Source organism: Melospiza georgiana, chromosome 24, assembly GCF_028018845.1.
Source record: "Melospiza georgiana isolate bMelGeo1 chromosome 24, bMelGeo1.pri, whole genome shotgun sequence".
In the NCBI taxonomy this organism is placed as follows: Eukaryota; Metazoa; Chordata; class Aves; order Passeriformes; family Passerellidae; genus Melospiza; species Melospiza georgiana.
In genome coordinates this window covers 2880663-2901040 of record NC_080453.1, presented here as the reverse complement: position 1 = coordinate 2901040, position 20378 = coordinate 2880663, and the positions used below count along the sequence as shown (strand labels likewise).

Genomic DNA, 20378 nt, shown 5'->3' with positions numbered 1-20378 from the left:
AGGCAGAGGCAGCAGGAGCAGCAGAGCAGCGGCTGCTCCAGGCACACGGAGCCTTCCCGAGGGCTGGGATGCAGTGGGAATGCTCGGGGATGCCACGGGATGGCGCTGGGCAGCCTGCAGGGGTGCAGGGGTGTGGGGGGGTTCGGGGCTAGCCCCCCCCGTGCCACTGTAAACCAGAGGAGTACTTGCCAGCCTGCTCCTATCCCTGCCTGGCTTCCTGTTGTATAAGCAGCACGTCCCTGTAGGACCGTGACTCTGCACTGCTCCAGTGATCTCATTAGGGAGGGGTGATTCCTTCCTCCCTTTTTTGCCTTGGTTTTCAGAGCTTCACTTGACACATGAGGAGGGAGCTGATGTCTGGAGGTACCTTGAGCACTCCTGGCCTGGGAGTCTCCTGGGGAGTCAGCCCAGGCCATGCTGGCAGCACAGAGCTCTGGCTACAGCAGGGGCTGGAACGGTGCCATCAGTTCCCAGCCGAGGATGCTGTTACCAGAATTCCTCCACCTTGTCAATAAAACGCTGCAAACATCTTCTCTGTTAGCAGCATGACATCATTTTCCAGGGAAGAAGCTAATGATAAAGCCTCCAGCCTGGCAATCTTACCTTTTTTTCCCTTTCTCCTGCTCGGGAGGGGGAGAACATCCTGAGAGCTCCGTGTGCCACACAGTAGCTGTGCCTGGCTCTGCTCACCCTGTCTTGCTTTCCCCTCCAGGCTGTGACCCTTCTTCCTGCTTTGTTGTAGTTGCTTCTACTTGGAGCCTGTCTCTGACTTACCTTGTTTCCTTTTTCAGGCCCTGACAAGGATCTCCAGCAGGCCCTCCACCAGTCTATCTTCATGCCTTCCCTGGCCTCTAACCCGAGCCATCGCCTCCACCTCTTCTGGGAGCAGCACTGCAGGCTCTTGCCGGAGGTCTCGGGCCTGACAGCCAAACAAGTTGCCAAATGGACTGTGGAGGAGGTGAGTTACCTGTTCCTGCTCCACTCTCCCAGGATGAAGGAATGCCAGAGCACTCTTCCTCTGGAGTGCTTATTGGGAGACATCTTTATTTCCTTCCCTCTCCTAGGCAGTGCTCTTCTGTTTGCTGTGCGTGTGCCACAGCTGACTCAGCTGGAAGTCAGACCCAAGACCCTTTATCAGGGAGGGGAAGTACCCCTGTTAACCCTCTGGTATCCACAGCTTATTGCCCTCAAAAGGATTTCCTCCCTCCCTCTTGTTTATTTATCCCTTGATTTCTCAGTCCTCGGGCCTGAAGCATCATTCTGACAGCAGATTCCCTTTCTCTGATCTCCCTCCCCCTCTCCTGTGACTTTGCTGCTGATTCACTTTTTACAGTGCAGAGAATTCCAAACTGCACTGTGCATGCCCACTCCTGCTGCATCTCCCTGCCTGATTCCCTGGGAACAAAATGCCCACAGCCTGACCTGATTTCTGGCAGAGGTAGCTGTGCAGCTGGAGATGTGTCTCTGCAGCTCTTGAGATGTCTCCTGTAATTAGGTGGTGTGTGAAAAAGCCAGAGTGTTTTGTGTGCTGAGTAGTTGGTTTTTGCCTCGATGCCTTGGGCATAAATAATATTTCTCTCTGTGCTTGGGAAATGGTTATAATTTGGATCCTGGTGCTTAATTGCAGGGCATTTAATTCCAGAGAAGTGTGCTATAGAGTTGTGCTTGCAAGGATGCAGAGAATCTGCAAAGCAGGAAAAAGGTACTGCTGCTCATGATGCAGAGAGGATCTTCAGAGACTTTTAGAAAGTGCATTTTCCCTAAGTGCCTCTTAACATCGAATAAATCCTATCTTGACTTTGCTCTTCATGCTGGAGGAGTGGTAGGAGTCTGGTGGGATTTGCAGTGATGTGGGAGATGGGAACCACAGCAGCTGGAAAAGGGACAGAGCAATTAGTGCTGATGTTTTAAAACCTGGTCCTTTTTTGTGTTGAGTTGTTGTGGTTTGGTGGTAGTGTTGGGTTTTGGTTGTGTTTTTTTGCTCTTTTTAATAAAAATGTCTTAGAATTAAATTCATACTCTGGAGGAAAAAAATTTCTGAAAGATTTACTGTTCCTGTCCTTTAGAGAAAGCTTCCAATGATTTTCCAAAAGGTCTTTTATGAAATCAATAAAGTCAGAAGCAGATAATCCTCTGACATGATAATCAAAATCTCTTTCTTTTGGATAAAACAGGAGGCTGCTTCGTGGGAGTACAGTGTCAGGATCCAAGCCAAATAAAATTTGTCCTTTGCAGTTGACCTTTAAAGCAACTGCTGGGTAAATTTAACTGGGATATTAGTTTGATAACAGATGAGTGTGAGCAGGGACCACAGACATGGATGCAGGGCACTGGATATAGTGATTCAAACCCAGAATAAACTGAACTCTGCTGCAGCCTGAAACAACTGGGGAACTTTTGGCTGCCAGTAGCAGTGTGAATGGCGCATTAAAAAGCTCAGTTGCAGCACCACAATGTACTGGCTGAAATCATTACAGGTTTTATCTTGAATTTCAGTAAAGTGCTTCTGGTTTGAATTATGTTCATCACAAATTCCCAGAGGAGTCAATTTGGGTTCTCTCCGAGCACTTGCAGGATCAGCATGTGCAGTGCAATGTAGCCACAGATCTGGGAGTTGAAAGCAGCAGGACTTGCTGTGTTTTAGGGTGTCCAAAGTACATTTGGTCTGTCAGCATTTGGGCTCCCAACATCTTCCTGCAGGGCAAGCATTTGCTGTTGGGTTGTGCTTTGAACTCTGCTGCACAAAGGAGTCCTGAAGGAGTCCAAAGGAGTCCTGTGCTGATCTGAAACAGGAGTGATGAGGGTGTAAAATTCTCCTTTGTTTTTAGGCTGAAGAACTGTTTTTATAATTTTATAAAACCGACATTAAGAAAAAAAAAAGTTTCTTTAATTCTCTGCTGGTTGGGAGCAGCTGAAATGGCAGAGCAGCAGCAGTAGCAGCATTTAGGGGCCCTCAAGCTAAGAAAGTCGTGGTAACACTGAGCAGTCACTAAGAGCAGTTACTTTAATGCAGCTTTGGTATTTATTGAAAGCTTCCTGTCATGTTTTCAGAGCACAGATTATTGACTCATAGAAGAACAGCAAGATGTGCTAGAGTTGTATTGTTCATTAGTTAATCCTGCTTCAAATGCCAATACCCTGGGTGGGGGGACAGTCCTTGTGCCAAGTGTAGGTGGATTTCTGAATTCCAGTTAAGCCAGTTCCCCTCTGTGGCCTCAGAGGGGCCGGTCCTGCAGGAGCTGTTGGAGGAGTGCGGTGTGGGGCTGCCTTGTCACCATCAATCCTGTGCTGATCCCAGTGTGTCTGCCACACATCAGCACCTTCCACAAGGCTGGTGTCCAGTTTCCAGGGTGTTCTCAGGATTGCACAAAGCTCTTTTTAATGCCCTTTCTCTTCACCAATGTGCTTGGGGAGTGTAAGAGTTTCCAGCAGGCAGTTCTGAGCCATGGGATGGTTACAGCACGAAGGGCCAGCAGACTTTTACCTTCTTACAAAAAAGCTCTGATCCCTCTGAGATGTTCCCTGTCCAACACCTGTCCCAGCCTCACTTTGAGCCCTCCCCGTCTCAGCCTTTTTCAGGGTTCAAGGCTTCCCTGCCAGTATTGTGGAGTTGTGTTGGATTCCTGTGGTGTTTTGTTCTTGTGCTCCCAAGCCTCCCTCAACTGCCCTGTCTTGCTTTGGGAGCCCTCCTCCCCAGCAGCGACAGCCAGGCAGGTCCCTGTGCCTCACTGGGGTCTGTCTCGTGTCCAGGCAACCTTCTCTCCCATTTTCTCCTCTTGCATCTTTCTTCCCTCTCTGTTCTCCATTCCTGGTGACCCCCAGGGCTGCTGTTTGCTCAAGAGGCCTCTCCAGTGGTTGCAGTGTCCCTCCAGAGGACTTGGGGCAGATCAAAGGTTTGTCACTGCGTGTCAGTGACAGTAGCCAGCAGCAGTTGTGCAGGGAAGGATGCAGGAACAAGGCAAGCCCAGGTTATTCATTCCCTGGAGATGTCTGCCAGCCTCTCAGTGCCACAGACACTGAGGAGCACTCAGCTCTTGTCCCAAGGGTCCAACTGTCTTGTAAATTCTCAAAGGAGCCAGACCTGGCAGAAAGACTTTCATTTGTGTTTTAATTGTTAGCAGACAGGGGGACTCACAAGGAAAGTAGTGTTTTGGTATTGATTATTAATAGGAGTTTATACTTCTGCAGAAGAAAATTTGGAGTCACTGTCCAACAGAGATGTGGATTTTAGGGTTTGCCTTTAAGATGGAGTGGCAGAGGAGGACAAAGGAGAGGGATGCTCTGCTTTCAGGTTACATAACAGAAACCACAGGAGCCAGAGCTGCTCCTACCAGGGCAGAGCAAACCTGGAGGGCACTGTGAGAGCCCCGTTCCTGCCTGGCTGGAACTGCAGGGGAGGGATTGACTCCAAGTCTAGGAGTAGGATGATCTGGAGGTACAGGGATGTGATTTAGGAGAGACTTTGACAATTTTGAGTTGAAAGGAGCCTGAATCTGACAGTGACCCCTCCCAACTGCTTGTTTGTGTACAGGGAAGAAATGTCACATCTGCAGCAACTCACATGGTTACGTCTCATGAAGCAGAGCTGCTCCTGCAAGGGAGCATCCAATTAACAGGAGATGTTTGATCTGATTACGCCTCAATATACAAATCTCCTGTGAGCCAGTGAAGCTGCAGCTGGAGAAGACAATGCACATTAAGTCATCCTCGACTGCACACAGGGCTACTCCTCACACTCCTTGGTGTTATGTAATGTAACCCCAGGGCTGCTTGCTTGAGTCCGCGGAGAGTATTCCAAATGTTAACAGATTCTTTGCCTAGAAAGGTTTTCCCTAATGTGAAATGTAAAATTAACTTTTATTTGTTTAATCCTCTTGGTTCTGTGGATCCTGTGCACCCAGCGCAGATTAAATTAAACCAAAACTCCTTTCCTTCTCTTCTGCCTTCCATCTTCCTTTGCAGCTCTTCTGCCTTTGCATGTTGGTAAACCAGCAGTGCTCATTCAGTTGGTTTATCTTGTCTCTTAGAGGCATGTCATCTTGGGAAACTGTCTAAATCCTTTTTTCATGTTTGTTTTACTTTCCAACAGTACTGTAGAGAAAGTGGAGTTGTGAGTGAATTTAAAGTAGTCTAAGCCATATATAGCTTTTTATCTGGAAAAATAATGTTGATTCTGTGAGAGCCTTCTAGAAGAGTGGAAAAGCTGGATTCTTACAGGGAGAGAAATGGTCAAATGGCAATAGGGGTAGTTACTGGTGGTAACCAAAATATGCAGAGGAGTTGCAGCAGCAATCCAGCAATGTTTTCCATCTATATCCTTCATTAATGTGAGAGCTTTGAGTATTAAAGTTTTAAACATTCTTGCATAGGGAATTCTCATACACAAATTAAAGGTTTTTTCTTGATGATGTCTCATTTTAATTGCCTGTGTTTCCTTTCTCTTACATGCAATTGCAGGTGGTGGGTTTTATCCAGCGTTTACCTGGCTGCAAAGAGCAAGCATCTGTGTTCAGGGAAGAGGTAAGTGGGGTGTGCCCAGACCCTGTGCTGCAGATCCCTGCAATTACAGCAGAGAGCTCAGACCTGCTCAGCCCTTTCATTGCAGAGCAGTGGCAGCCTCAGCATGGAGCTGAATTCCACCATGGCTAATTGCATCTTGCTGCTTAAAATTTCCAATCATGGAGCTTCTGCTTAACATCCTGTCTTGGACCCTTGTGCCATGGGCTTGGCACTGCTCTGGAGATGCCCTGTTGGGATGGTTAGTGAGGATCTCATCTGCTGCCTCTGACAAGGACATGTTCCTGTTTCTCTGGGGAGCCTGGCAGGCCCAGGGTATCCCAGGAATCGTTGGCTTCCCCCCTGGGCTGGGGTGAGAGCAGGAGGGGAACCTTTAGTTCGACAAGCAGAGGTTGGAAGGTGAAAGCATGTCCTGTGTGACGAGTGTCCTGTCAGTACTGCCATGGGCTGGGCTCTGGTCCCATTCCTGGTGTGTTCACCATGGCCTCTGGGAGACCTCCAAGGGCACAGGGTGTGGCTTGCTGGTTTTTGGCACAGCTCTGTAGGTGCATCACAAACAGGGATCCCTTGGGTGCTTCAGTTTACACTTATATGCAGGTATCACTCGGAGGTTCTTTAGGAGCCCCTGATGAATTTGCACAGATGCCTTGTCCTGGACTCATCTCATGGTGTGGGCAGCTCGTGGGGGTGGAATTCTTCCCTTCTGTCCTGCTCAGGTCATTCCTCACCTGCAGAGCTCCCTTCAGCTGTGGGCACCAGTGTCAGAAGCACGTGGAACTCCTGGAGTGAATCCAGAGGAGACCACAGGAATGGTCCAGGGGCTGGAGCCCCTCTGCTCTGGAGCCAGGCTGGGAGAGCTGGGGGTGCTCCCCTGGAGAGGAGAAGGCTCCAGGGAGAGCTCAGAGCCCTTGCAGGGCCTGAAGGGGCTCCAGGAGAGCTGCAGAGGGTCTTTAGATGAGGAGTGACAGAACAAGGGGCAATGGCCCTAACCTGAAGGAGGGTGGGCATTAGAAGGAAGGTCCTCCCTGTGAGGGTGAGGAGGCCCTGGCACAGGGTGCCCAGAGAAGCTGTGGCTGCCCCATCCTAGAAGGTTGGACAGGCTTGGAGCCACCTGGCATAGTGGAAAGTGTCCTTGCCCATGTCTGGGGGTGGAACAAGATGAGCTTTAAGGTTCCTTCCAACCAAAACCACCCCATGGTTCTGTGATTCTGTCCTCAGAGCTCTCCTGTGTGACTGTAGGAGCTCCAGGGAAGGGCTGGAGCCATTCCTCCTGCATGGCAGTGACTGGAAAGGGCAGGTCTGTAATCACTGTCTGCTCCAGAGCTGGCTCCCTTTCAGGGGGAATCAGGCTGCAGTGCATTTTGTGGATTTATCTATCTGTGGTTTGTTTTCCCTTGTTTTAAAAACTGTGCAGACTCACACAAAATAGGAAGCAAAAGAAATAAAGGCTTACAAAAAGCACTGTCCACAATGTGACAATACAGTAGAATACTTAGGAACTGAATATAGTGGGAATAGTGAAATTTGTTCAAATGAACCCATCTTTCACTGTAGCTGTGTTAAAGGGATTTCTAGGGAAGGTGTATACAGAGGTGAGATGTACCAGCAAATCTAACAAATCCAACCATTCTCCATGTATTTTATTTCTTCTGGTCCTGAACACAGTGAATGCTTTCTGGTTCTGAGAGTGCTATGGCCACAGTCTGTTCTAATCCTTATTTTCTGCAAAGTGAGGTTCCCTACACCCAGTTTAGAGGAGCTTGTGTTGTTTTTCCAGTTTATGCTCAAAGCATATTGTCAGTTTGAAGTTAAAACCCTTTTAGCAGTTTGTCTTTGGCCAGAATACAGGTGTGAGTGACAGGAGAGCTGAACTCCCCCACACTGTCCAGGATCAACCTCCAAGTGCTTCATACTCAGGATAAATAAATCCCTTGCAGACTTCCCTTGCTGGGGGGCTGGAGGGGGATAAGTTGCTGCTTACATTAGGAGTGAAGAGAACAAATTGTGCACAGAATTCTAAAACCTATTCAATAAGATGGAGCAAAGGAATGAATAATAAAGCACAGACTTGCTTCTAGGTCCAGTTCAGGGCAGGACTGTTTAAAATAAGTGAGTGTAAGGAAGTGCAGTGAGAATGAAGCATAGGAATAAATAATATTGGACACAAAGCCATTTTGAAATGTAGGACTGTTTTCCAGCAGTTTTCTGCTCCTCTTGACTCTATTATTTAATTTAAGCAGCACAGTCCTATTTGTTTCAGGCTATTTTTAACACATTCATTGCAGCAGTGTAGACTTGAGGCAGCTTGAAAATAAGATTCAAGGACATGGTGTGGCCATCTGTGGTCTGGGAGCGCTGCTGTCATTCCCAGTGCAGGAATTAACTTCCCAGTTACTCTCAGTAGCAGGTTAAGTAACTTGCTGAGGGTCTCTTTTGTGGTGAGAGGTGGGAAAACCAAATCTCCTGGCTCCTGGCTCTTTGCTGTAATTATGTGTTCTCTGAGTTTACTCAGTGTTTCCTCTTGCACCAGGCATTGACATCTAAAAATATTCTATTTGGGAAGACTACAAAAATAGCAGAATTGTTATTCTGGCTGGGCTGACTGTCCAGTGCTGTGTGCTGCACGCTGCACTGGTGAGCATCAAGCGAGAGGAGGAGCCACTGTCAGTCTCTGTAAATGGATTTTAATGGAATAACTTAGGGAGACACTTATTGTTTGTCTGTGTCCATTAATCTTTGGCTTCCTCCCTGCAGCATTTGGGGTTTGTATTAATTATATCTGTGTTGTCTCTGTGGATGTTCTTGCTTGAGTAAATTTTTAACCTTTTCCAGAAACGGTGTGTCATGATTTTACTCGCTGCTACCTACAGTATCCTGTATTTTCACATGGTAGTATGTTCATCAGTTGGTTAATTTGCATCTAATCAAATATGTGTCCTTGTTGATGGATTAGGAGGCTCTGTTTTTCCAGCCATATTGCATCTTCACTCTGCCTTAGTCTGTATAGCATATGGAATCATGGAATGGTTTGAGTAAGAAAGGCCCTTAAAAGCTCATCTCATTCTACCTCTGCCATGGGCAGGACACATGAGGCTTCTCCATTTCTAGGGAGAGCTCTGAGATGAGGTCTGTGTCCTTTGGAAAGAGGGCATCATGGGGTGTAGGGACCAGAACTAGGCAAGAATCCCAGAATGACCAGAAGTGGAAATCGTGCCTGTCCCTTGGTGGTTAATCCCTCCCCTGTTTCTATTCCAACCTCCAGCAGATTGATGGTGAGGCCTTCCTGCTCCTCAAGCAGAATGACATCGTTAAAATACTCAGCATCAAACTGGGCCCTGCCCTGAAGATCTACAATGCCATCCTCATGTTCAAGTCTGCAGAAGACAACTGAGAAAAGGCCTTTGGCAGATCCAGGAGGAATTGACAGGGAATGGATCTTCAGCTGTGAGCATTACAACACACCAGACAGGTGGATTGGGACTCTGATGCATTTTAAGTAGAATTTAGGAAAAATAGTTTGAGGTTATAAAAATCCTGCCACAGTCTGGAATATGGGGCAGCTTCACTTCCAAGAAGAGGATATTATTATATTTTGTAATTGAATTGGTTTTGATATATCAATCTCTTTTTGAGATCAAGAAGAAACCTCCAGTTCTAAGGGGAATCCAGGGTAGCACTGGTGGAGCTGCAGGAGCAAGAAGAAAGTTTTGAGTAAAACTGGCTTTGTGTCCAGTGATAGTGCCTGAAAAACTGAGTGATCACCAGCGAGATTAATGTGTTTTGTGTAATAAAAGAGAGAGGAAAAAGATGCACTTCAAAGCAATTCCCCCGTATCCTTCACTGCTGTGACTCAGGAGCTGACCTTTTCAGGACTGATTGTTAAATTCCAGTTTTTCCTACTGCTCCTGGTTGTTGTGATGCCCTTGGCTGCTGGGCAGCTTACACCCCAGCAGGAAGGGAGCATGGGCAGCAGTTTTCCATCAGGGATGGCTTGCTCTGGTTCTGCCAGCAAGCAAAATGTCCTCATTCCTGTCATTCCCTGTCAGGAGGCAAGGGCAGTGCAGGTGGCCTTTGGGTAGGCAAAGATCCCATAAGGGCATCTGCTGCTGGAGACAGAGGGATTTGTTTTAGCTGTAATTCTCCCATCAGTGCTTTTGTGCAGCTCCTTCTGCACCAGGAGCATCTGGCAAAATGGCACCATCAAGAGCACTTGGGGATTGGTGTGTGTTTGTTCTTGCCCTCTCCACTGTCAGCCAAATGCCAAGAATGGGAGTTGGAAAGCCAGCAGTGGCCAGAGTGTGTGTGCAAACAGATTCCCTAGAAACAAATGGCTTTTCTTTTGAACCATCCCAACTGATGAATGTGAAGTGCTTTGGCCTTTGCCCCTTGAGGTGGACTTGGATGTGTTGTGCCAGAGAGCTGGAGGGCAGGGGAGCAGCTCCTCTGCCTCTGGGAGCAGGCAGAGCACACAGGGATGTGAGACTGGAAAGGAGTCAGGACTTAAACAGCAAAATGAGGGAACTTCCCAAAGGAAAGAGAGCTGCTGTGTGGGGGAAAAAGGAGCAGAGTCTGGGGCTGTGTTCCTGCACGTGCAGCCTGTGCTCTCCTGGCTGGGAGCACGGGGGGTTCCTGCTGCAGCAGAGGCAGGTTCAGGAGCATCCCATATGGACATTGGGCTGGAGGGTTCCCCACGGGCACTTCCCGAGTTCTCCTCTCCCCGTGGCAGGGTGTGAGTCCTGCTGGGCTCTGAGCCCTGTTCAGGGTGTGAGTCCTGCTGGGCTCTGAGCAGTGTTCAGGGTGTGGGTCCTGCTGTGCTCTGAGCCCTGTTCAGGGTGTGAGTCCTGCTGGGCTCTGAGCCCTGTTCACAGTGTGAGTCCTGCTGGGCTCTGAGCCCTGTTCAGAGTGTGGGTCCTGCTGTGCTCTGAGGCCTGTTCAGGGTGTGAGTCCTGCTGGGCTCTGAGCCCTGTTCAGAGTGTGGGTCCTGCTGGGCTCTGTGCACTGTCAGAGTGTGGGTCCTGCTGGGCTCTGTGCACTGTTCAGTGTGTGAGTCCTGCTGGGCTCTGAGCCCTGTTCACAGTGTGGGTCCTGCTGGGCTCTGTGCACTGTTCACAGTGTGGGTCCTGCTGGGCTCTGTGCACTGTCAGAGTGTGGGTCCTGCTGGGCTCTGAGCCCTGTTCAGGGTGTGGGTCCTGCTGTGCTCTGAGGCCTGTTCAGGGTGTGGGTCCTGCTGGGCTCTGAGCCCTGTTCACAGTGTGGGTCCTGCTGGGCTCTGAGCCCTGTTCACAGTGTGGGTCCTGCTGGGCTCTGTGCACTGTTCCATTGCTGCTGGCAGCACCACTCGTGGCTCTCCCTCTGGCCACTCTCCCTGATGGCTGTTTGGCTGTTCTGGAACCAGCCCAGCTCAGGCAGCCCTTGCAGCCCTTTGTCCATAGCTGGATGCTGAATGCTGTGTGTGGGTTTGTCTGTTTTTGTGTGACCAGGTTCTGCCCTCAGCCTCTGCCAGTGTCTCAGGGCACTGCCTGGTGATGTAACCCATCCACAGGCACCCCAAACTCCCTTGGCATCTCTGCCACCAGCGTGGCTCCCAGGAGCTGTCGGGAACAGAGCGAACACGCTGTCCATGACTGTGTGGTGACACAAGGAACACACTTGTTCCCCCTTCCTGTGTCACCCACATGCTTTGTCCAACCCTCCTGCTGCTGAGACGGTTCTTGTGACTTGTCTGAAGCAGAAGGTTCCTTAAAATTGTAAATAGAATCCGCACCACTGAAGCAATTCAGTCCTGGAATAATATTTAGAACAATTTGTTTCCATATTTTTTTTAATAAGAATTTTAGGAGTTTAAGCCTTCACAGAGAAGACACAGGTTTGGTGGGATATTTAATAGCTGAACCATTAAATATCAGCCAGGCAGCTGCAGGGGAGAAATTTATTGCAGTGTTAAGGACTAGGCAAGGGGTGAATTTAGTTTATTAAAATACATTTTTAGTATGATAACCAGGATGTTCACCAAAGAGTCACATTTCTTTATCCTGCTCTGCACATCCAGTGTCAGCATTAAGACTTGAATTGTAAGTGGCATGTCCTGTCCTTTGACAGAACACACCTTCTGGGCAAAGCAAAATTGTCTCTTGACAACTGGAACAGAAGATCCAGAGCTGGGCTGTTTTATTCCTGGCTCTCCACTGACTTGCTAAATAACCCTGAGCCCTTCCTTGCCCCAGTTTCCCCCTCTGTGACACCCAGCCAGGTGGGGCAAGTGCAATTTTGCCTTTTTCTTGTTTCAAGCAAGCAGGTCCTTCCAGATTTTCTGTTTCACCTCCTTCCTTTGGGAGCCTGATTTGGGGGATAGCAGATTGCCTCTAGCATTAAACCAAAATATAATGCTAATTCCATTTTTTTTTTTACTATATATAGATGGAGGATGAAGAGAATCAGTTAAACAAGCCATGAGATTCTAGTCAGTGACATTATTCAAACAGAAGAGAAATCTTTAATCCTTGGGGCTTCTGAGCCAGCTGGATCAAAGAGGAAAATGTGTACTTGGAGGTTGTTCAGTGACAGCCAGCACAGTGCTTTCAGCAGGGGAGAAGGAGGAACCTTTTAGGGATGAAAGAAGGGAGGAATGTGCTTCTTGTGCCTTTTTTTGTAATCTGATAATTGTCTTTGCAGAGCAAGCAAGAATGTGCACACATCTATTACCCAATCCTTCCCCAAATATAAGCTGTATTCCAATTAAATCCAGCAACTTCACAGGACAAAAAGACTTCCAGTGTCTTCACTGGACACATTTAAAACTCCCTGATATTTACAATATAGAACAAAACGAAACCACCTCATCTTTTAGCCCCATAACTCAGGAATCCATTGGCTGCTGGTGCCATTCCACTTGTGTCAGGGAGTGCTGCTTTCCCGTGTGTCTCGGTGAGTTGTTCCTGCTGCCTGTCCAAACTCTGCTCTGCCTGTTCCCAGTCCTGCTCCAGGCCTGTGCCATAACCAGGGCTCTGCAGAGGCCTTTGGTTATCTGACGCCTTGTGTAATTTGAAATGCACACTTTGAAGCAAAAATCCAAAAGTTGCTGCTCTGTGGGGAGCAAATGTGAAGCTGGTTAATGCCACCTGGGGTTGGGCAGATTTTGAGTTTGCTGGATGTCAGCAAGAACCACTTGTTGGCCCAGCTGAACCCAGGAGTCTCTTAGCAATACAGATACATTCCTTAGAAGCAACTCGGAGCTGTGTCAAGCTCCCATGGGCCAGCCGTGCAATTAGGAATTTCCAGTTCTCAAAATCTTATTCCTGGCTGTGTTTTTGTTCCCTTTTGGTTGTTTTTGAAATTCAAAGCAATCAAATTTTTTCTCTTTTTCTCTTCTTCTCCTCGGCTGGGAGTCCTGTTAAATTTTTTCTGTGCCATCACCAACAATCATCCCCATAATCCAGTAGCAGCAAATTTCAGCTCTGGGTAATGAATCACATTAAAGTTGGACAGGAGCATTTGGCATCGCTGACAGCAAAACTCTGCTGCTGAAGGAAAAGCCCAACACTTGGCCCAGGGGTAAGCCAGTTCAGCTGTACAAGATTGCCTGCCTGCTACTTTTATGCCCTACTTAGGGATTTATACCACAGAGAGCTTTAAAGTTTTTGACATCCCCCCCATGATGTGATGAGCCAGCTTATTTTGGAGATTCCTGTTACTTGAACTGGAAGCACATGTAGGGAAGAGAGCAGGGGCTCGGCTCAGCCTCAGAAATATCTGCCTGTTTTAAACCAAATACTTGAGCTTTTCTACACTAGCCATGACCTTGCACTCCACCGATGCTTTCCTCTGGAAATGTGAATAAAATTAATATAAGTTCACACCTGGTTTGTTTCTTCTGTGTGTGGGGCTGGCTGCCCTGGAGGGCTGGCACTGGGGGCTTGGTCGTCACATTGTTGTCCTTCCCTTAAACAGCAGTCACAACACAAGGCAGCATCTTCATTTTATCTCTTTTGCCTGCTCTTATCTCTGTACTTGAGCTCTCCTTGATGTGTTGACAGGACAGCACTGGCTGCTGCAGCTGTGCCTGATTCTCCAATTCCTCACTCTCCTCTGCTACTGCCATGTTTTAATCATTGAATTCTGGAATGATTTGGGATGGAAGGGACCCTAAAGACCATCCAGAGAGGGAGTAGCTACAGCTGCTCTGGGCAGTCTGTGCCAGGGCCTCCCCACCCTCCCAGGGAGCAATTCCTTCCCAATATCCCATCTATCCCTGCCCTCTGGCAGTGGGAAGCCATTCCTTGTGTCCTGTCCCTCCAGACCCTTGTCCAAAGTCCCTTTCTGGATCCCCCAGAGACCCTATAGGCACTGGAAGGCTTGTGGTTTCCTCTTGAATTCCTTAATCCCTCATGTTTCCTATCACAAACAATCCCAGAACTTCATCTTCTTAAACAGCTCTCAAAGTTGGGTTTTTAACTAAAGCTAGCAAGAACTTTTTTTAGTATGAATCCATATTAAAACTGCATTTTAGGGTCTGTCTGTTTTTCCTTTCCTTATTGCCTTCACTGTGTGTCCATAACCATGGTAATTACTTTACCTGTTTCTGCTCTAATCATAATTAGCTGATAAGTTGCAAGCCATTCTCTGATGTGTCCCAGATGAGGCATTGAGCCTGTCCTGCTCCTCCCCAGGTGTGTCGGGAGCTGCACCTGCAGCAGGTCCCTGCTCCCAGGGCACAGGGGGCAGGGCCACATTGGCAGCTGAGGCTTGCAGACCTTCTGAAACTAAAAATATTGGAGAGTTGGCTCCCAGCCATAATTTCTAAACTATCCCATCTTTGGGGTAAACATTTGCTCTCATTGGTTTTTCCCTTCCAACGTTTTTGCTTCTATTTAAACCGTGGTTTGTTTGCTTTTGTTACCGTGATCGGATTCCCGGTCTGGGGAGCTGGGCTGCTTGGAGCAGCCTCGGGAACATCAAATGCTGCTCTGTGCTCTTGTTAGTTCCCTCGGGGCTGTGCTGGGTCCTGTGGCTGTGTCCTTTGCAATTCAGAGATCTGAGCTTCCCCTCAGCAGCGATTTTTTTCCCCCACAGTTTTGACGGAGAAGTTTGAGCACAGCAAGAAACATCAATTACCCAAATGGCTGATTGCATTTGCAGATTATTCTGCTCAGGCAAACATGGAATTTTTTTGTCCCAAGTCATATTTCTCCATTGGCAGGGAAAACCTGTGGTTGATCTTTTTGCCTGCTCAAATTACTCTTTCAGCCCTGACCGTGCTCTGTGGACTGGTTTGTCCCTTGTGCCAAGCCCCATCACACGATGCTCAGTGGGGTTTGCAAACCCCCTGGAGGGACTGGAGGGGTCTCTCATTTTATTGGGTACCCTGCTGTTGGCTGTGGGTGTACAAGGAGGGGGGTACAGACCCCAACTCTCACCTCACACTGTCTGGATCCTGCACCACCCTGGTTTCCACAACAAACCTCACCTGACAACCTACAATTCTCAAATCCTACAACTTTCTCAGGAGGAGGAACTGTAAAGACAAACCACAGCACTCCCCTGACAGGCCAGCCCAGAGGGAAGAAGGATGTGGGAACGGATGGAGAGGGAACCTGCTGTCTCCATCCTGCACTCTGCAGCTGACGGGCAAATTCCAGCTTCAGGAGAAAAAGAGTGGTGGCATTAGAGAAAAACAGAGTGTTGGCATGTTCAGGAGGGCTGCTGTGCTCTGCCCAGCCCGCTGCAGAAGTGCCAGACCTTTCCCAAATACCACTCCACTATTTATTGACTTTGCCTGTCACTTCCCCTAATATATTCTTCTCCTTGCCACCATGTACAGCCTCAGCTTATTAATTGCCCCATGACACTTTCTCCTCTCTACATTATTCACCATCCAGACACTTCTAATGTAAGCAAGATATTTTTTGGAGTCAAATACATTTGCTGCTGGAACACTTCCAGCTGTTTCTTCAAGAAATGTGCTGAAGGCCTTTGCAGAAGGGGATCAGTGCCAGAGCCCCCAGAGATGCTGGTTTTGCCCCAGGAAACCCCTTCCCACCCACTCCCATCCTGGACCAGGGCACCGGTGACTTCAATTGTTTGCTTTGTTCTCAAAAAAAGGGCTGTGGCTCCACCATCATTCAACCTAGTGCCCTCACATGTCATCAGCACTGGGTCTTTTTGGGCCATAGAGTGGCTTTTTGCTGCAATGCTGGTTGAAGGAGCTTTTCACACCAGAGTGTTGTCCATGTCCCTCACAGCACTTGACTCAAATTCCGGGTGTTCAGAAATGCTTCCAAAATGTTGTTCCAAACTTAGGTGGTTTCCATGGCTGGGGTCATGGCTGTGCTGGAATCCAGCAGCTCTGTGGTTGCCGGAACACCTCCACTTTGTGCACCCTCCTAAAACTGAGAGGGGTTTTCTGCTGCAGACCGAGGAGCCCACGGCTGCAGGGTTTGCTATCCCTGGCAGGACCGGAGCAGGGGAGGCTGTGCTGTGTCTCTGCTGCTCAAAGTGGGACCACACAACTATTCAATGAGGCTCCAGATGGTTTTCACAACGTCTTGAACTCATCTCTCTCATGGGTGGAATTGAAAAAGGCCAGAGAAGAGGCTCAGATATAAATTTGCCCATGATATAAATTTCCCAAGCATGTCTGTGCTGCTGGTTAGTGGCTGGGGAAGGTCTTGCTCTTCATTTCAGAAGAAACACAACAGTTGGAATGTTGATTTTTGTTTTCTTCCCCACAAGCAAGTATTTTCCTCTCTCTTGTGCTCCCATGTGCACACCACATGCTGAAAGAATTAGCCAGATTAAGTCTTCAGAGCTCAGTAGCCCCATCTCCCTTTTTCTCCTTGTTTTTGTTTTTTTTCCTCTCTCTGGTTGTGCCTTGCGGGATTTCCCTGCCCCGTGATGCTTTTTCCTCACTGATCAATTCTTCATGCAATCAGTTAATTCTGCCACTATCCCACCATCAATCCCCTTCCTTTTCATGAATGCTGCACACATGTGTGAGCCCACAGGCATCCCCTTCTCTTTACTACCATCCCTTCTTCCCAACACCATCCACTCCCCAAATGCCCCTAGCCCTGTGTTCTTCCTGGGGCTGCTGGGATGAGCACCAGAGGATGGGGTGTCCCTTGGGCCTGGCGGGGTAAAGGCAGATCCATGGATTTCCCTCCAGCTCCTCCAAATCCTGCTACAAAACAGCAGGAAGATGCTCTTGGGCAGCAGCAGTGCAGCTCCAGCACATCTCAGCCTCCCCTGCTCCCACCGAGCCAGGCTGCAGACCCTTGCCGTGCTGGAAAGCCCAGGGCAAAGCAGAGCAGCAGCTCTGGATCCACCCAGCCCAGATGGAGGCAGGAGCCCTCACCCAGCACCAGGAATGCCATGGAGCCCAGAGGGGAGAGGCTCCAGCAATGCCACAGGATCCCGGTGGGGTCCCTGTGCCCCCATGGTGCTCCCCAGCCGCAGATGAGGCTGGGCTGGAACAGAGAGGAGCCTCAGAGCTGTGCTTGGTGTGTCTGTACAGCACCAGCCGTGTGAGCTGCACTGTTCATCCCGCTGCAGCAACAAGTCTCCAGCAAAGGCAGCTCTCAGAAGGCTTTCACCAGGGATGGGAGGCCCCATCCCACTCTCCATAAATCAGCCAGCAGGGTTTCTGTGTCTTCCTTGCTGCTTTCCCTGTTTCCCAGGATTTTGCAAAACTCTGGGCTGAGCAACCTATTTGGAAGGAAACTGCCCTAAACAACCCCTGAAAAAGGCAGTTGATAAAGAAACCGTTTACATTTCAAATAAATAAAACATTTTTTTGGCTTTGGATCAAAACCAAGTTGTGTTCAGTGTTACCAGTTTCAGTGAGTCATTTCTTTTTATACCCAGGCAGTTTCTCTTATAAAATGTGCATGAGGACTCACTGTAAGCAGGGCAGGAAGCAGACAGTGGGGTTTTTTTACTATTGCACAAGGTTTTTCCAGGACAGAGCCACCAAAGCTTTTCTCTTGCCTTGAAGCTGGTGCTTGTTTATATCTGTTTACAAGCAATTTCTATTAAGAACCAAGAGTGATGCTGTGGATGGCTCTATTGTATGTTAGCACTGCATTTCCAGATGGATGTTGAAAGTAGCTCTGTATCCACTACAAATGGAAAACTTGAATTGGAGCTTCTGATCGTTGAGCCAAGGAACTTTCTTGCAGGCAGGATAAAAATACAGAGTTTGTCCCTGTAAACTGCAAAGGGAAGGACTGCACATGAGCACAGACAAAATAGTCCCTGTCCACTTGGAAGCACTAAGACCTTGTGGTGATAACCAGGAGGAGAATAATATGTTAAAGTCCTCCAAAAATCAATACTCAGCCCAACTGGAGACTTGCTACGGCTCAGCCATGAGCTTTGGCTCTCACCCACACTCAAGAGGTGCTTAATAGCATCAAAGACATCAGGGGTTCAGTCTTGGTGGTGAGGTGATGAAGGTCAGTGCTGCAGCCCAGGTCCTCCTCAGGAGCATTCTGTCAACCACGTGAGATGAATGTGATCTTCCTGCGTGAACTTTCCCAGTGGGAAGAGCTGGTAATACATGTTTAAGTCCTTCAGATTGGTAGAAAGCAGGTAACTCATCTTTGAAGAGGAATATGAGGTATTAAAGTGAATTCTCCAAGGACTTTTTGATCTTATATCTTAGAAAGTATCCAAAAGAGGCTACAAGGGTGCTGAAGGATCAGGAGGGACCACCAGAGTGGTGGCTGAGGTCACTTGATGTGTTCAGCTGGAACAGAGGAGATTGAGCCCAGACCTCCCTGGGGTCTGCAGCTCCTCCCGAGGGGCAGCTCTGATCTCTGCTTCCTGTGACAGGAGCCAGGGAGCTGGGCCAGGGCAGCTCAGGATGGAGATCAGGGCAAGGCTCTTCCCCCAGAGGGTGCTGGCACTGCCCAGGCTGCCCAGGCAATGGGCACGGCCCCGAGGCTGCCAGAGCTCCAGGGCAGTTTGGACAGGGCTCCAGCAGTGCCCAGGGTGGGGTTATTGGGGTTCTGGGCAGGGCCAGGGTTGGACTGGATAATCCCTGTGGGTCCCTTCCAGCTCAGGACATTCTGGGATTCCATGACCTTCCAGGGTGCTCAGCCAGAGCAGTAGCATCTGCATCCCTTTAAGAAGATATGTCTGGTCAAAATCATCCACAACATCTCCTGAAACAAGATTTGAAATAGGAGACCTCCCCTTCAAAGAGTCATCTTTGTTTAGCGGTAAAATTGATTAATTGGAAGGGATAAAGAAAACAAAGGCTGCTGTTGATCCCATGGGGTAGGCTCACCCTGCCAGCGACGCCCTGCGAGCACCGGGTGCTCTCACCTTCCCTTGCCCTGCTCTGCTGCTCTGTGCTTTGGGCCCTCAGGGTCCATCCCGTGGCTGTTTGAGAGAGAGGAGCATCCCCCAGATGGGTGCAGGGACTGCAGGAGCTGCCACGAGGAGAGTCAGCTGCTCAGCACAGGGCAAACGAGGACAGGAGCTGCAGCCTGAGCCTGCTCCCGCTGCCGGCTCTCATCCCTTCCCCTGGCACGCCAAGGAGAGCTGGGAATGAGATAGGACAGCTCTGATGGGGTCTGGTGTGGTCCAGAGACATGCTGGGCACTGTCAAAGGTCTGATTTGTTTCAAGTGGCATCGGCCCTCACAAAGCTGAACATCTTGTCTGAGGTACCTCAGCTCTGGCACTGGATTCAGGAGGAATCATCATCTGATGAAATGAAGGAATCCCCTTCTCCTTACACAGCTCTTTTGGGATTAGATGTGTGGAAATGCTGACTTTCTCCCTTAACCCTCAGAAGAGCCCAGGGGACGGCTGATTTTCAGCTGGCTGAGGTCAGGCATGGTGAATTTCCTCAGACAGGATGTATGGAATGCTTTCCTTAGTATTTATTGTGTGTTTTATTATAATAACACAGCAAGATTTTTCTCCTCTCACTTTCCTCATGCCTGCCTGCCCAGGCTCTGAGCATGATTAACCTGGAAAAGCTCCTTGCAATGTTCAGCAAATGCTGGATAACTTTAGGAAAGCATCAACTGAAAGGATCCCCAGCTGAAGGGGTGCAGAGTTGAGCTGTGGTGGGGCTCTGTCCTCACAGGACAACAGGGTCCCTTAATTCACTGCTGATCAGGGAGCTCAGTTAAATCCATAGATTTAAATCCATTTAGAAAAATTCAGTAGTTGTATGTGAGAGCCTGAAATAGTCCCAAAAGAGTGAAAAACCCCACCTTGATATTCCTATGGGAGCTCAAATTCATCAGGACTCATAAAATCACTACTTGAGCTGTGGCAGAGTGTTAACTATTTTCTTGCCTATTACAGCCATGTGTGTAATTGCTCTTCTCCCCATTAATAGGGTTAGCAAAGTGTTCTCCCAAAAGCCACCTCCTTTTTTTCCCTGGATTTCATCCAGACACAGTCACTTGGAGACTGGGTCCTAGTCCTTTACTTAACATAGTGTCAAAAATCATTGCTCGTCAGATGATTCCTTTCCCCTGGGCCACTGATGCCAAAAGAGTTTGCACTGTTGTCTGAGAACTCCAGGATTTGTGAGCTGATTTGTTTTCCTTTTCTCCAGAAAATCACCCCAAATTTCATATCATTTCTAAGAAGATTAAGCAGCATTTTGACAGCTGAGCTCCCTCTTGGTTCAGGATTCCCAGGAATTGTTTCCCTCTGGGCGAGATCCAAGGCCAGGGCTGTTCTTCAGTTGCTGTTTAATTAGTTTCTAAGTTCTTCTAGTGCCAGAGTAGATCTACATAAATTAAGAACAATAATCTCTATAAGCACTTCTGTAAGGAACAGAGCTTTGGAAGGCCCCACAGCACAGATTCGCCCCTTCCCCCCCAACCATTTAGAAGGTGT

General features: G+C 48.6%; 1 protein-coding gene across 3 annotated transcripts in view; it reads left to right on the top strand.

Moving 5' to 3' along the window:
* Window positions 1-13357, top strand: part of LOC131093242 (lethal(3)malignant brain tumor-like protein 3) — a 42603-nt gene extending 29246 nt beyond the window's left edge. For 2 of the 3 annotated variants that reach the window (XM_058040364.1, XM_058040363.1), the window contains exons 18-20: window positions 792-958; window positions 5458-5520; window positions 8780-13357. In XM_058040364.1, the coding sequence (XP_057896347.1) occupies window positions 792-958; window positions 5458-5520; window positions 8780-8908 (359 nt within the window). In that variant the 3' untranslated portion in view covers window positions 8909-13357. The remainder of the gene's footprint in view (window positions 1-791; window positions 959-5457; window positions 5521-8779) is intronic. The other variant, XM_058040365.1, reaches the window with a different exon arrangement.
* Window positions 13358-20378: the final 7021 nt, after the last annotated feature.